Source organism: Stegastes partitus, unplaced genomic scaffold (assembly GCF_000690725.1).
Source record: "Stegastes partitus isolate 25-593 unplaced genomic scaffold, Stegastes_partitus-1.0.2 Scaffold26, whole genome shotgun sequence".
Taxonomy (NCBI): Eukaryota; Metazoa; Chordata; class Actinopteri; family Pomacentridae; genus Stegastes; species Stegastes partitus.
In genome coordinates, this window is record NW_007577757.1 from 150,488 (window position 1) to 167,062 (window position 16,575).

General features: G+C 39.7%; 1 protein-coding gene and 1 long non-coding RNA gene across 2 annotated transcripts in view; one reads left to right on the plus strand and one right to left on the minus strand.

Moving 5' to 3' along the window:
• Positions 1-16,575, minus strand: part of LOC103369019 (uncharacterized) — a 703,792-nt gene that overhangs the window by 75,693 nt on the left and 611,524 nt on the right. The window lies entirely within an intron of this gene.
• The window catches only part of zdhhc8b (zDHHC palmitoyltransferase 8b), a 76,585-nt gene that overhangs the window by 55,633 nt on the left and 4,377 nt on the right, over positions 1-16,575 (plus strand). Inside the window, exons 2-7 of the mRNA XM_008297550.1 lie at positions 4,278-4,399; positions 9,331-9,488; positions 10,267-10,439; positions 11,959-12,061; positions 12,514-12,605; positions 13,547-13,679. Coding sequence (XP_008295772.1) covers positions 4,278-4,399; positions 9,331-9,488; positions 10,267-10,439; positions 11,959-12,061; positions 12,514-12,605; positions 13,547-13,679 — 781 coding nt within the window. The remainder of the gene's footprint in view (positions 1-4,277; positions 4,400-9,330; positions 9,489-10,266; positions 10,440-11,958; positions 12,062-12,513; positions 12,606-13,546; positions 13,680-16,575) is intronic.

A 16,575-nucleotide genomic window follows, 5' to 3' on the forward strand; every position in this document is an offset into this window, starting at 1 on the left:
AACCGTTTTCAGAGTAAGCGGCACCAAAACTAAATTTACAAACATTTTAGTCAGTGAGACAGACATGCTTCTTTATTTTTAGCCGATATGTTTTACTGATCTGACTGGGAAGCATAATATTATCCTAGAGGCACACTTTATGGCAATTTTTATTGAGCTAAAATGTGTTCCAAACTGGTAAAACTTTCTACATGCCGAGAAAATACAAGCCAACAATGAACTGAGCCTACTAACAAGGACTGCCTGAGTATCCAAAACCTTCTACATCTTATTTCTCAGTGCTGTGGTGCTCCATTGAAAGCTATTTTTGTTGTTGTTCTTGGTAATCTTTTACATTTCTTCTTTTCTTTTTAATTCTTAATTATCGCACCAGTCTTCTAGAACAACCGTGGAACATGCCACATTGTATTTGCAGACATATTGCTCGTGTATAAGACAAATGAATCCCAAAATCCTCGGAAACCTGGGAAGGATTCTTTATTTTGAGACAGTGCCATGTGCTCCTTTATACTGTGAATGCTCACCAGATCATCAATTGTGTATTAATCTGCACAGAAATAGTCCATAACAAATGCAGAACTTTCTCCTATTTGTATAATGTTTGATAAAATCCACAGTGACCTTTTAGGATTTTAGGAAATCATTTAATCCATTTTCAAATGATTCTGAACATATTTTGGCTTCCCATTATAAAGATTAAGGTCTTTATTTGGAGCTGAGTACCGCAGACAGAGTCGGGAGGTTGATAAATGTTAAGAGATGGACTGATACATTGAATGCTGAAAGAAAATGGTAGTAAAATTGTCTGTCTTATTTTTCTGTCATGATAATCACAACAAGCCTTGCTTATTCATGTGCTTATTGTTAACAAATTCATAAAAAGCTTCCCCCCCAAAAATCAGCAAGGTTATAATAATAAAACAATGAAAAAGGAAAGAGATGAATTAGAAATGAAAGTTTTTGTTTTTTTTAATGTTTTAAGAATAGATTTAAAAGCAGTAACAGATTTAACAAATCTAACGTCAGTCCAGAGTTTGAGGACAATAGCCACAAAGCCTTAATTAGATTCCCTTCTGGACACATTATGGACGCAGTTTTAATTATTGTACTACTGTTGTAGATTGCAGTCGAAGTTCCATGTTGTACACATGTGCAGTTGGTTGTGTCGACATAGTCTGTGCGTGCAAACTACTCACAAGCTGGGGCACTACTGTCCTTATAGGCTGCATGTAGATCTCTGTGGAGGAGCCCTACTACATTGTCTTATTATAAGAAACTGTAGCTCTACTGCTAATAAATTTGTAATATCCTTGTAGCACATCACAGTGACAAATATTACAATGTGTGCTACATTTTTACGTCAAAGTCAGCCATGATCTCTGCCGGTGGTATGTAAAAGTAAAGATGCATCAGGCCTACAGTAGCTCTAACAAAGACTGGTGCTGACTGGCTCTGTCATCCCAGTTAACGGATCTCTATTCTCCGTTAGCCTCTCCTACAGCCACGGCTCTGAATAATTCAACAAAGCAAAAGAGGGCTGGTGGAGCAGGAGAGGAGATATGGATTGAAGATGATCTCAGGCCACGAATACCAGGAAACTGACTTTTTGACGTCAGAATAAGCCGAAGAGAAATACTTAGGGGTTTGAGAATCTGGTATGTGTCCAAATAGTTGTGAGAGAAACACAAATGAAAGTGGGGGTCCATCTCTAAAGCACACTGCTCCCTCTCCTGTGAGATATTTCATTAATTTATAAATTCTCTCTGCGTCTCTGACCTGCAGGATCTCTGCAGTATGTCTGACTGTGGGCGTTAACACGCCTTCATTCTGATGGCGTTTCAAACCTGGAGAGCCCGCACAAACAGTCGGCTGGGATGAAATCAGGATGTCTTGACATTTGAGTCCAGGTGATTGAGCAGGGGCCGTGGTTGTGATTCAGGTGTCTCCGCAGTTGAGTATTTCACAGCTCCGACTGAGTTATGACTCGCAGGCAGTGGAGAAGGTCAGTGTTGACGCAAAATGTTGGTGGAATTTAAAGGAGGTTCCCCCTTTGATAACCTCAGTGACTGACCTGACAGGTTTCCACTGAAGCGGTCGGACTCGTTTCCCCGCAGAGCAGAGAGTGAAATCAGATGTATGTAATGGCAGATGAGCTGCAGATCAGAGGGAGGCTTTTAATGCAAGAGGAGTTTCCCAGAAGTGAAATTTAAAGCTCATCCAGGTTAGGTAAGGTCATTTTCAACCACACTGGCGGCCTGGCTTTTCAGATGGAAATGTCAGTCAGCTGGTTCAACACTGATATAGTGAGCCGTAAACAGTGAAATGGATTTTGCACACAGGTTCATTGTACTCTGAGGAGTAATTCTAGTGACTTTTTGATCAATAGACATTTCCTCAATGTACTTGGATTTATTTTTATGGTACTTGTTGTCTAGAATTTTTTATATTTGGCTAGTTTATTTTGGAAAGCATTTTTAAAAATACGTTAAGATATGATGAATATGTTTTTTAATCTCTTGCCTGTTACACAAGAGTTTCCCAATGTAGCATAAAAATAAAGCAGGTCTATTTGTTATTTTTTGATCAAATTATTGAGCAACATTCCATACAACAGTTTTTTAAAAATGGTATAAATGTATGTGTATATGTGAAGAGTTCATTTGCAAAAACAAATAACTCCATTTTTGTAGATTTTCAGAAAACGAATTTTTTTGTTGTTTGCTTGAGATAATATCAATCACACTGAAGTTGAGTGGATCTGACTCAGTAGAAATGACTGAGATAGAGACAAAAGAGATAACTTAAGTTTGATTAATATTGTCTCAGGTAGATGATGGAAAAGCAGGTTTTCTGAAGGTTTGTGAAGATGGAGTTATCTGTTTTTGCAAACAAACTCCTCATATATATCCTTGTTAAAAAAAAATAGATATTTATTTTGTACTCTCAAAATGTTATACCATTTAAAAGGATTTTAGTGCTATTTACAGAGGAGCAATCATCCAAGACCTGACATCCTGAATGAACATTGAAACCCTGTGTCAGATGAACCACACTGCGCATGCCTGAACCATGAAGATTGATCAATTTGCAAACACAAAATTTAAATCTGATCAAATGAAATAAAATGGACTGCTTTAGTCTCATTATTTAACAGCAACGTCGTATATCCTGCTGTTTGCTAGTTGCATTGTTTCAAATTGTGATTTGAAATTGATTAATTGCTCAGCCCTGTGAGTTGACAGAGGCTGCATGTTGATTTGAACTGTACCACTCAGACTGGGTTAGATTTACCAGGTAGAAAGGATAACAATGATTGCCCCTTCATTATCTTACCATTTCCAGCTGACGCTCAGTTGGAGACAAAGTAGTATTGATTGTCTGGCACATCCCTATTCAAATATCACAAGGGGGAAAGTTCATAATGGACAAGTGTGACATCATTTGTGCCACAAATTCAATTCTGTTGATTGAACATCTATCAGTGACTGTCATTACTGAGGCCAGAGTCTCAACAGTTCTCTCACTTCCCACTTGAGCTACAGCGGATTCCACTCGTCTTTATATAAATGAGTTTCTTCATAGAGGATTTCAGGCAGTTCATTCTTTAACAATGTCGCCTGTAATAGTTTGTGCCATAATGTTGGTTTTGGCCAAAAACTGGGTGATGCGGAAAATCGCTTTACAGTCTTCACCATTTCTACCGCTGAGTCACTTCAGTTTAACTCACATGACTGGATGGGCTGTAATTAGAGGATACACACACACACACACATACAGAACGTATTAATGCAATAAACACCATGGAAGAAGAGACAGCAAATGACTCGCACGACAGTTTCATGGCAAAGCAAGTTTTATTTCCATTAAATGCTTTTTTTAACAGGTAATTTCAAGTAAAAACTCCTCTCGGGCCAAGGATCAATCCCTCAGTTAATGGCTGTAATAGCAACTCACATTATGTCCTGGTCATTTGCAGAGAATTAAAGCGCTGTTAGGAACATTGATTCAAGCTGGCTGCTTTATTGTTATTTTATTTTCTAGCATCATTTACCCCACTGTAATTTCTTTGTAGCCATGTTTTGCTTTTTTTTTTTTTAAAGAACAGAATATAAGGGCTTATTTAAAAGACTGCATTTGAATATTTTGTTGTTAGAGAATTACATGGTTGTTCTCTCTCAGCTGGAGCACCACAAACACACCTATGATGGCTTATTTCCTGTTTGCCACTTTACAGACAGAAAGAATCTTAATTTCTGTTTCTTCGTTTGTGTCTCTAGGTGCCCCTGGTTGACGAAGGTAATCTCTCCCGCTGTGCCTCTCTACAATGGCCTGGTCTTCCTCTTCGTCTTGGCCAACTTCAGCATGGCAACCTTCATGGACCCTGGTGTTTACCCCAGAGGTTTGTTTGCACGTCTGTGAGCATGCACATGAATTTTAGATGAAGATGGATGCTTGTGATTGTCTTACATCTGTTCATAGCAATACAAAATTCTGGGAACAACTGGTTTTACTTGCAACATTTATGTGCTGTGTAAAAATACTAGTATCTGTCATAATGTATGTGCATATAAATATGAGTAATGCTTCTGCTCTGTTGAGTTCCCGTGTAGTCGGCGCACCTTTTAACAGCAACACATTTATCACACCACCGCCCTGCACAGTGTTTCACTACCTTATTATCTGCCTCATCCAGCCTGTCAAAGTGCACAAGCTCCACATGCAGGATGCTGGTGAAAGTTATACAAACCTTTATATTGGGAGAGCATCTCTCAACAAGCTGCACGGACTTGTGAGACTCCCCGTCCTCAGCTTTATCTCTGCTGAGGACAAGGGCTAAAGTAATGATGATTGAAGCCTTCCCCCGGGGATGTTTGTAATGCGCTTGTAAATGATAAGCACTTGTCGTTAGGAAGAGCTTTTTCTGCTCATAAAGGGGTAATAATCGTTAGGTTGTATAAAGTGCGGGTTACCTGCCTGCCCAGAGGTGACTGTGGCCTTCTGCTGCTGCTGCCCTGCTGGCTTTTATAGACTACTGAGGGATGAGGTGTGTTCTAAGCTCTTGATGTCATAATTCTGAGGGAGCAGACCCAGCAGGGCAGATTTTAAAAGGTGGTGCAGCCAGTACATACTCAGTCATCCAGACTGCAAAAGTGAGCCAAAAACTTTAGTGTAGGTAAAGAATTTAATGAGACGACGTTGTTATAAACCAAAATATCAGAAAGTTTAACAATTTTGTGCAGTTTTTCAAAATGCATTGCAATTTGAAGAATTCAGTCACATTTTTTTCATCCATGAAAAACAGTTCCCTGGTGGTTAAAAGGTGTTTTGGCATCATGTTGGATCCCAGGCCTCTCACAATAGAGCCATGCTACCAGTGAATGTGTTTTTCTGTTCATATGAAAATTAAACTGCAGCGTGACTGTTTTTTGGGGTGGTCAGTCAAATAACGTGTGTACTAAAACCAGTTTGGTGATGCCAGGAGTTTTATTTCATGTTTGTTGTTGTTTTTATTCATCAATTATATTATACTAACTACAAAAAAAGTAATAAAAAAAGCGGTAAAAAAAAAAAAAATTTATAGCCACAAAGTGTCAGTGACTATAAGGGAGTTTTTTGTAGTGATGCAGCCACAGAGAATTCATGCTGTGAGCAAACACGCTACAATAAACCCACTGAGTGCTAACTGTCCAACACCAAACAATGAGCAAAGTTAGCAATTAGCTAGCCAATATCATAAAATATTTAGAAGGTAAAGAGCTAATTAATTTTCAGATGAATTTGTATAGACCAAGACATCTGTTTCAACAGCCAGAAACAGGATTTTAACGAATGTGAATGTTGCTAAGTAGGTTACTGTTTGCAAATTTATAAAGATGATATGACTTTATGCTAACAGCTTGTTCTGCTTTTAGGTTAGCATATGCAACATTTTGCTGGATATCATGGCTCTGTTCTACAAAATACAAATTCCACAACACAGAATAGTTATAAGCCATGTAAACAGGAAAAATACAGTCAAAAATAGTCTTAGTGATGTCCTTTATGGAGCAGTGTTTGTAGATAGTTTGCTAACAGTAGAGAATGTTCGCTACTGGTGGATGTGGTCTCCAGTCTCAAACGTGAAAGTGTCTTAAACCTGCATTCTTTCTAACAACCAGCAGAGGGTGACTCATCTGAAGGCAAAAATAGGTCAGATTGTATAAAAGTATATGAGAAAATGACTCCACTTCTCACTTGATTATTTTACGTAAGTAAGCATTTCTTAAAGCGTTCAAGTCTCCTTCAATACAGTAAGATGTCTATTAAGTAAATTATGGTTCCATTTAGAGCAAACTAGAGCTAAATCAGGGTGTGCTTTAAGACAGTGATTCCCAACCGCTGTGCCAGCTGGTGTATGAGCTGTGGGAGGAACTTAAAGTGTTTTTGGCAAATGAGATGGACGATGACGCTAAGTTGCTCTCAGATGATGAGTGGTGTGCAAGACTAGCATATTTGGCTGATATATTCCAACATCTGAATGATCTGAACACACGAATGCAAGGCCAAAATGAAAACCTGCTCACAAGTACTGATAAAATACAGGGATTTCATTCAAAGGTGATGCTCTGGAAACAACATGTGGAAAGTGCCAACCTTGAAATGTTCCCACACACCCAGGAATGGCAGAGTGTCAACAGTGCTGCACTGTGTGAGACAATATGAAAACATCTGGAATGTCTTGAGCAGAAGTTGTCGTGTATTTCCCTTCACTTTCTACTAATTGGCTTGACTGGATTAGGAACCCATATCGCTCAACTGCAGTTGGAAGGGACATGACTTTGCAGGAGCACAAAATTGTGGTCTGAAGCTGAGCTTTGCTGATCTACCTTTGGACAGTTTGGGCTGACTGCTGCCAAGGAGTTCCCAATTTTGGGAAAAAAAAGCCATTTTAGCTCTTCTTCCTTTCTCCACAACCTATCTATGCGAGCTGGGCTTTTCAAGCATGACTACTATAAAGATCAAGAAAAGAGAGAGCTGTTGAGGAAGATCTTTGTGTTTGTCTTTCTTCAATCCCTGCAAGAATATCAGCTTTGTGTTCGACTAAACAGGCCCAGGTTTTTCACTGAGTAAGTAAATTGATACTAGATTCTCATTGTATATTCTTTTTGTGACATGGTGTGCCGTGTGATTTTTTAAAAATATGTACCTTGGCTCAAAAAAGGTTGGGAAACACTGCTTTAAGGTATGGCTTTCTTGTGACCTTATGGACATCTTCCCTCTGTCAGATCTGCAGCTTGCTTGTTACAGCCAAATAATGAACTCTAGTCCTCAAAGCAGTAGTCCACATGGCGCTGATTGACATCACAGTTACTGTGTCAGTCTTTTATATATATTCTATGATCATATCACATCATGTAAGACTGCAGAAGAAAGATTCCTGGCTTTATTTGTTTAGCAAGGTTGCATGGGTTTGACTTTTTAACTGTACAACATATGATGTCCTCCTTCACAAGTTACATCGCCTTGCTGTGACATATATGTCTATTATGTTATTTAGTCAAGGACAAACGACAGTAAATTGAATAAAAAACAAGATACTGTATTGTGTGACAGTTATAGTCATACTGCTCCCAACAATAGCTTCTAAGCAACGGATACAGTAAATATTACCAATGTGGATGTGAAGACTGTGTGGTTAAGTGTTTCAAGTGCTCATTTTATCACTCAAAGGTCAACTGTTTGTTCCTCACTAACAGCCGTTCACCCCGCCCGAGTGTCATTGAACAAAATAATGAAATTTTGCATCCTCACCCAGTGCAATTTGCTACCCTCCATGTACTGTAAATATGCACCGTTTACCCGTCCATGAAGGATGACACATCTGTGATTGATGGCAAACATTTGTGCATGCAGACACGCGTTCTGATGCCGTGGTGGAAAAATAAAGTGACTCATAATTTCAAAGAAAATTGAAAATTACAACCCTGTAATGTCAATAACGCTCCACCTGACCTTCATATGAGCAATCATTCAATCAGAGCAAGAGGTAATGAATTCTATTAGAAGATCACAGCAGTTTATCGTGAATGACGATATCAGGATTAAATCTGAAATGTATTTAATAGAGATTCAGGCTGTACGTGCTTTTAGTGTAGATGTGGTAGATGTGGTAGTACGTAGGTGCCTCAGTCTTCAGTGGTAAAAATGAATGGATAAATGAATAAATAAGAAGTTAGTACAGCAATTTTTGTGAATGGAGGAGAAAATATTTCCAGTCATACTTCATTTGTTTATTGTATTTAATGCAAAAATTGAATGTAAATGAAGTGTGTTGTTTTTGCTGAGTAAATGTATATTTTATGAAATATGCCGCAGCTTTGTTTGCTGAACACCCCTTGCATCGAACATTTGTAGACAAGATGCTGTCAGAGGAGATGCAAGCCTAACTGCTATTTGTGTCTGCTGGTTTGGCAGGCAGCTTACCTTTAAAATGTATTTGAATCGACTTGAGAGCCATAATAACAGAGCAATCTCCCGCTATGGAACTGTTTATTCCTTTGTTTCTCTCTTGTTTTCTCTTTTCACTCAATTTTGCTTTCTTTCTGTGTGTGTGTGTGTGTGTGTGTGTGTGTGTGTGTGTGTGTGTCCATGCGTCCGTGTGTTTGTGTGTTTGTGTGTTCCATTACCTGGATCTCCCCGCAGTTATTACTGCACTGTGTGTGAAATTGTTTTCTTGAGTTGGAGCTTGAATCGGTTTGAACGTGCTCTTTGATCAGCTAAAAGACATTTTATTTTCCACTGCAGCTCCAAAGCAAAAAGCTTTCCGTCGCTGGAAAAGTACAAAGCCTCCCATAAACGGTTTGAAAGCAGAGTGACACCAAGGACAGTGGAAATGTCACTTGTACTCTAATATTGCAGGTCGGAGGTTGTAGATTGAGTTACCTTTTCAGGTCCAATAAAGCAGACCACTAACTCTGATTAACTTTTCCAGGGTGTTATTTTTAATTCCTGTGAATACGCAAATTCTGCCCGTGTTGTGGGAAATAATATCAAGCAGTTTCTGTTACACGTGTCAAACTGTTCTTGTTAATCAGTCTGATGTTCAAAGCAGATCGAATAGGTCACATCTGAAAGGATATGTTCATTTGCCAGTGTTTTGACTCTCTCTGCAGACAGCAAACAGCAGGGGGGGGATTCATTTAAGGTGCCCCCCTGTTGTCCCTGTCAAATACAATTACAAATCAAAACCGTGCTCCTTTCTGTGTTTGTGCCCGCGCAAGTACTAAATGTCTTTTCCTTCCCACTCCACCGTGTGCTCTGTTAATGTTTTCGTCTCTGTGCGTCCCGCAGCGGACGAGGACGAGGACAAGGACGATGATTTCCGTGCGCCGCTCTACAAGAACGTGGAGATCAAGGGCATTCAGGTCCGGATGAAGTGGTGTGCCACCTGTCACTTCTACAGGCCGCCTCGCTGCTCGCACTGCAGCGTCTGTGACAACTGTGTGGAGGTGTGTGTCGATGCAGAAGCACAAGTGCAAACAGAGACACTGTGTGGCTCAAGTATACATAAAATCCACTTATGCATGCATCAAGGTCAGACTGAAATAGTCAGTGTTCGCTTTTACCAACAACCTGATGTTGTCAAGTTAGCATCAGTTAGAATGTTTGATATCAGCTGGTTGATTGTACATAGCATATATTTAGATGTTTTCCATTCCGCAAAGAATTCAAATCTGATACAAACACTAAATATATGAATATATTCGTATTAATAATTCCTTATTATCTGTGTTTTTGGCAAGAATATTGTTGTCATTAAAGATCATAATTACTGGCAGAAACATAAGCTCTTGGCAGCTTTAACTGTAAGATACTGTTATCGGCATTAGCTTGGAAAACCTCCTCTGGTTTTACACCAAGTAACGCGGCTGCAAACAAATACGTCGCACACAGTAGGACAGCAACACACATCACACACAGGAGGAAGATTTATACAGGTTGAGACCCTGTTTCATTCCAGATTTCAATTGGAAAAGGCTGAACGTTTAAAATAGCGCTAGAAATTTGAGGATGTTGATTATAACATAGTATGAATGTAGGGCTACTAGAGAATCTCACCTTATCTTGAGTCGACAGGCAGCTTTAGACATTTATAGAGATGGTAGTGCAAGACTTTGCCAACTTAAATTTATTTTCCAGTTTAACGCCCATATGCAGGCTAGCCTGTTGCCCCATTTTGCCCTTAAGTTGCATATATTTCCCAATGACTCCCTTCCTCCCTCGCAGGACTTCGACCATCACTGTCCCTGGGTGAACAACTGCATTGGACGGAGGAACTACCGCTACTTCTTCCTCTTCCTGCTGTCACTCAGCGTTCACATGGTGGGAGTTTTCTCCTTCGGCCTCATCTTTGTCCTCCACCACAGAGAGAAGCTGGGAGCGCTGCACACTACCGTCACGTATCCTTTCACTTTTGTCATTTTTGGACTCAAGGATGAACTGATTAGATTTTAGTGGTCAAAAGTCACCGTGACCTCACTAAACACATTTTAGCCATGAATGATGTATTTATATGCTAATGATGACAAATCACATAAATGTCTAATAGAATAATATGATGAAGTGATGAGCACAGTGTTCGGCAAAAATACTTTTCTAGCCATTTTTCAATGGAATGAGTTGGGAACAAAGAGAGATTGTGACTGTATTTCATAATTGGTCAGATGTTGAATTGGTGACACTAATCTTAGGAGCCCACCTATTAAAATCCTTTATTTCAAGTCTTCACTACATATATGTTAGTAGTAGTTTATTTCATTCATTGACAAAACACACACACACACAAACAAACACAAACAAAACAGACAAACAAAAAAATGGAATACAATACAAATCAAAGTTCCTAACTTCTGAATGAAAAGAGAGCAGAAAGAAGAATCTAATCTGCCCCTTTATAACAGTCAGATTACAGTAAACATTGAAAACAAACAAACAACAAACAGTATGACATATATAGTATAATATATAGTATACAGCAGAAGTGATTACACCTGTGCAATATCACTTCAATGTCAAACAACTGAAAATGCAGGCCTCAAAGAAGGAACTCAGTGGTGCAAAAGTCAATATAGCCATGATATTTGACACAAGTTTGAAATCCTGTGATCATCGACACTGAATTGGATGAACCTTTGATTTCCAGTTAGCCTGAGCATGGCTGTAAAATTATCTGTGAACAGCAGAACTCTCTCAACTTTTGACCTTTGGGTTGTGCTTATCTGCATGTTTGTATCATGGCAAACACATGGGAAAGAATTGACAGAGGAAATGAAAAATCTGACAGTAAGACTTTACAAAGATGAAAAAGGATATAAGAAGATCAGCGACCAACTAAAACACAGTGGAAACACTGTTGCAGCGGTAATCGGGGGCTACAGAGCAATTCATTATAATGTCAACCTCTGTGGACCGCTTCCAAGGAAAACACCATTGCTTGCTCTTTGGACCAAAATTGCAAGAAAGAACACAAAAAGTAGCCTGATGAATACTGGAGGCACATTCTTTGGTCAGATGAGGCCAAGATAGATTTGTTCAGCTTGGATGGGATCTGTTATGTTTGGCAAAATCCTGGCCAGAAGTTCCAGAGTGAATGCATAATCCTTACAGTGAAGTAATGCAATTATGGTAAGGTGATACACTTATGAATAATTTGACATTTAAGTGATATTGCACAGAAGTGTGCTTACTTTTGTTGTATACTGTGTTACATTAGTCTGGAGAGACATCGATGTAAACTGCAGCGCCAGTAGTTGGTGGAGGCCTACAACCTCAAGGCAGTAATTGTAGCTTATTATGTTGTGCATACAGCATCATTGCTTTTAGTATATCACTTGTGAAATCATAGTTCTTCTTAAACATTTATGACAACTCTGCAGCGAATGTCTTCATGTTGTGGTTGCCCTTGACCTCTCCGTTCAGTCTGGTGGTGATGTGCATAGCAGGGCTTTTCTTTATACCAGTCATGGGACTAACAGGTTTTCACATGGTGCTTGTGGCTCGAGGTCGAACAACCAACGAACAGGTGAGGAGACGTCAGCCTGGAGTGCTTTGTACTGAAAGGCACACACAGTCAAACATTTATTCACCAATCAATTATTTATCCAGTGCAAGTGAACAGAGCGGCATTGCTGTACTTCAAACTGACACTGTTTTAAACATTCACACCTGGAGCTGCCTGGCTGCTGGCAACTAGACCGCTTTAACAATCTTGTCTGGACACCAAAGCGCTTTACTGACACTCCAGCTACAAAAAAAAGAAGAATACGGCCTCTGTGCACGGAGATGAATTTACCATAATGAAGATAGTAAAGTAAAAGGAATAACACAAACACTAATGAACACCATTTGTGAATGTGAAGTTTCATGAATCATTATCGTTCCTTTGTGTCCATAAATGTGTGTTTACATTCCGTATGTTTGCTGTGGCCTTGTTCTTCCTTTAATGCTGCCACTAAACAAGGTTGTGTTCCTCAGGTGACGGGCAAGTTTCGTGGAGGAGTAAATCCTTTCACCAAGGGTTGCTGTGGCAACGTGGAGTATGTCTTATGTAGTCCCCTGGCACCCAGGTAAGATGCTTTACGATGCTGCAGATGTGCGTATAGGCGCCACAGTAGGAACTGTTTGTCTTTCTGTATTTTTTTTTATCTTCTGCCTGTCTGTGTGTGTGTAAATACATATGTATGTGGATTAAGGCCCATCAAAACCCATGACATTGATGCCATAGCACTAACAACATCTTACAACTGCAGTGATAACCAGACTGTGCCATGACTATATGCACGTGCTCCGAAGTGGTTGCAGAGGTGTGTATCCAGTTCTGCCTGAAAGCAGCCTGCAACCCTGAGGGAAGGCAGATGGCTAAGAGAATAGACTCACTCTGTAGAACAACAGTTAATGGGGAAATGGTGCAGAGTTAGTCAACATGCGTTTTACTCTGTTACACACACAGAGCATCACTAAAACCCACAACGCCGGCTTTACGTCCAATTGGGACAAGTCCCATTCCATAAAAATCAACAGTGTGACTGCAGAGAGACAACAACAGGTTGGGGTGAGATGCTGTGCTTACTAGCATCTGCTGTTAAATGGCTGCACAGTCCCTAAATGAAGGTTTTTCATTTACTGAACCACTGACTCAGATCATCTCAAACCTGACTGACAGTGAGTGAACTGACCACAAGTCAGAGTTGTTCATTTAGTAACATGTTTTGTTTTTTGTTTTTTTAATGTAGGAGATACAAAATTCAAATATCTAAATGCTGCTCTGAAAATATATCATACACTTCACTCCTCAAGTTTTCATTAAACATGAAACAAATCATTGACAGTCATAGGAGTGGCGTAAATGCCGACTAAGAAGTTGAACTATGAAACGAGCCAAATGAAATATTCTAAGACCAATGGGTTTATGGTGGAGTATGAAGTCCTAACAGTATGTGTCAAGTAAAAGTAGTGTTACATAACAGCCAAGAACCTATTTGTTCATGTGTTGTACGTTTCCACGCAGGTACATGCTGGACCCCAGGAAAAAGCCCCACGTCAAGATTCAGCCCCCATTCATCAGACCGGACCTCTCAGACAGGCAAATCACCATCAAGGTCAGCGACAACGGTATCCATGGCACCATTATCAGCTCCAAGGTGAGTGGCTCGCAATCACTACGGAGCTTCTTCTTGTTATTCTATCACCCAGCTGACCTATAACTAGTCTTTTATCTGGTTCACTGTTTTCTTGTGCTTTGCTTGCCAACATGGTGTGCACCAAGTGGGCTTTTTGGCTGCTTTCTATCTCGATAAAAGAATTTTAGACACCTATGATTCGAATGGGGGCTCCCACACAGTCCAAAAATATGTTGAGGTTAATTGGTGATTCTAAATTGTCTGTAGGTGTCAATGTGAGTGTGCTTGGTTGTCTGTCTCTAAATGTAGCCCTGTGATAGACTGGTGACCTGTCCAGGGTGTCCCCTGCCTTCCCCCTAAGTCAGCTGAGATAGACTCCAGCCCCCCGTGAACCTAGTGAGGATTAAGCGGTGTATAGATAATGGATGGATGGATGACTCCTCTATATTGTCTACCTTTGTATTTGTTGCTTGTTGTTTAATGCTTTTATTGCTTTGCTTTTATCCTGTGAAGTGTCTTTAAGAGTGCATCCACGATAGGACCAGGCGGGGGTGGCACATGCCATCTCACCGATTTCAATGAAACTTTGCCAGTTTAAAGGGGTCCACCCAAAACTACTTCAGTCTAAGTTTAAGGAAATTTGGTCAAACTGGGGGGATTTCACCACCCGTCTTTGTTTTNTGCACCAAGTGGGCTTTTTGGCTGCTTTCTATCTCGATAAAAGAATTTTAGACACCTATGATTCGAATGGGGGCTCCCACACAATCCAAAAATATGCTGAGGTTAATTGGTGATTCTAAATTGTCTGTAGGTGTGAATGTGAGTGTGCTTGGTTGTCTGTCTTCTAAGTGTGGCCCTGTGATAGACTGGTGACCTGTCCAGGGTGTCCCCTGCCTTCACCCTAAGTCAGCTGGGATAGGCTCCAGCCCCCCGTGACCCTAGTGAAGATTAAGCGGTGCATAGATAATGGATGGATGGATGGATGACTCCTCTATATTGTCTACCTTTGTATTTGTTGCTTGTTGTTTAATGCTTTTATTGCTTTGCTTTTATCCTGTGAAGTGGCTTTAAGTTCTTGAAAAGCGCTATACAAATAAAATGAATTATTATTATTATTATTATGACTCGAATAGGGTAAATGACAGACTTAAACTCTTTACCCTGATGAGATATATTATGTCTGTAGGGGTGAATTTAAGGGCAAACAATGTCTTCAAAGAATAATATTTAAAAACAGAAATAACTTAGGCGTGATACTAGTGGTTTTGTAGTTGTCAGATCCTTAACGTGACAGAGTTTATGTGTTGTAGATTAATGGTGTTACCTTTTCATCAACTATTGGTACTCTATTGGCCACCCGTGTGCCAACATGTTTTCCAATGTTTTCGAACATGCTTTATATGTTGTCCTGAAGCCTTAACCTCTATTGTATTGAAGGAACTGCAGGTCAGCAGCTCAGTTTGGAGCGGCAAACTGAACACTTGACTAATTATGTATCGAAGCAAAATCGTAGCACCAAAGATGCATTGAAAGACCCAATACTAAAGCATTTAGACAAAACCACAGGTACGGCCCCCTTCTGAGATTATACATCTGTTCTCAACACTGTTGAGCTCTTAATGGCAAAAGTGATTCAACTAGACCTGTAATGGATGCACCTGATTTAGTGGTACCATTAATTTCTCAGAAATAGAGTGCTTAATTAAAGTTAGTCAGACACATTCAGCTTTTGTTGTGACTAACAAGCTCAGCAGCACCAGAAGTGTTTGTGCTCCGCTCTTCACACTTAATACAGGTGATTGTACAACTGATATTCTCGATGATAGTACACTCTAAGCACTGAAGATGATCCTAGTATTTACCATTATTCTGTGGAAAAGAATCACTTTAATGTTAATCAAAAAAGGACAAGAACACAGACTGAGCAAGTTCCTCCTGTAGGCATCTATGATACACGGATGCATTTGGAGTGCACACATGGTTGTGAAAAGGTCCAACAATGTCTTTACTTTCATACTTTAGGAGAGTGAGGTCAACTTACAGATTAACCAGCATGGAATCAGTGGTACAGTTGTCTCTCTGTTCAGCCTGACTGCAGCCTATCAGCTGACAGACTGTGGTTCAGATGTTTGCGTCAAGTTTTCAAACTGTGTACACAAAAAGGATGTTGTCTCTACATCAAACCGCTCTCACATTTTCTGTGACTGGTCGGTTACATTGAACAGACTGTGAAACTGCCTTTAATGTTATTTGTCGTAGAGATAAGGCAGGGGATGTGGGAAAACGAGCAAAAGGCAGGAGTTGCCCATGTGGTTGGGTCGACCCGACACTGTAGAAAACTTTCCTTCCTTAGTCTGTCAACTATAAAGTCAGAATTTGGTTCTCAAGTGTATTGCTGTGACTTCTTTGTAATGCCTGATGTAATTTGTGGCATGTGTTGTCGTGTTTTGTCATATGTATGCCTGGAATACAAGACAATTTTTTGTAAAATCTGCTGATTTACTGGCGCTTCAGTAAAAAAAAAAAAAGGTGCAATATTTTCTTTAATGCTCATCCTACCAACATATTTATCATATAAGGACACTTTTCTGGGGTCGCTGGTGACCCCAGTAATCAACTACTGTGCAAAATCAACATCATAGTCTTAACTTATATCTTCTCAAAGTATGATTAGTTACGTAATTACTGTCATCTTAAAAGAAAGATGGTTATTATTTTAGAAAAGTTACAGTTAATTTGCATATTGTGCAAGACAAAAATACTTTTCTTTAGGATAAATTGCAGCTTCTGTCCCAAGAAAAATCCACAGTTAGAAGCTCTTTCACAATCCTTTGATTCAGGTATCATTTAGTTATTTCAAGTGAATATTTTCTGTGTTGCAATTACATGTCTCAAAATGTCAGTAATTCCAAATCTG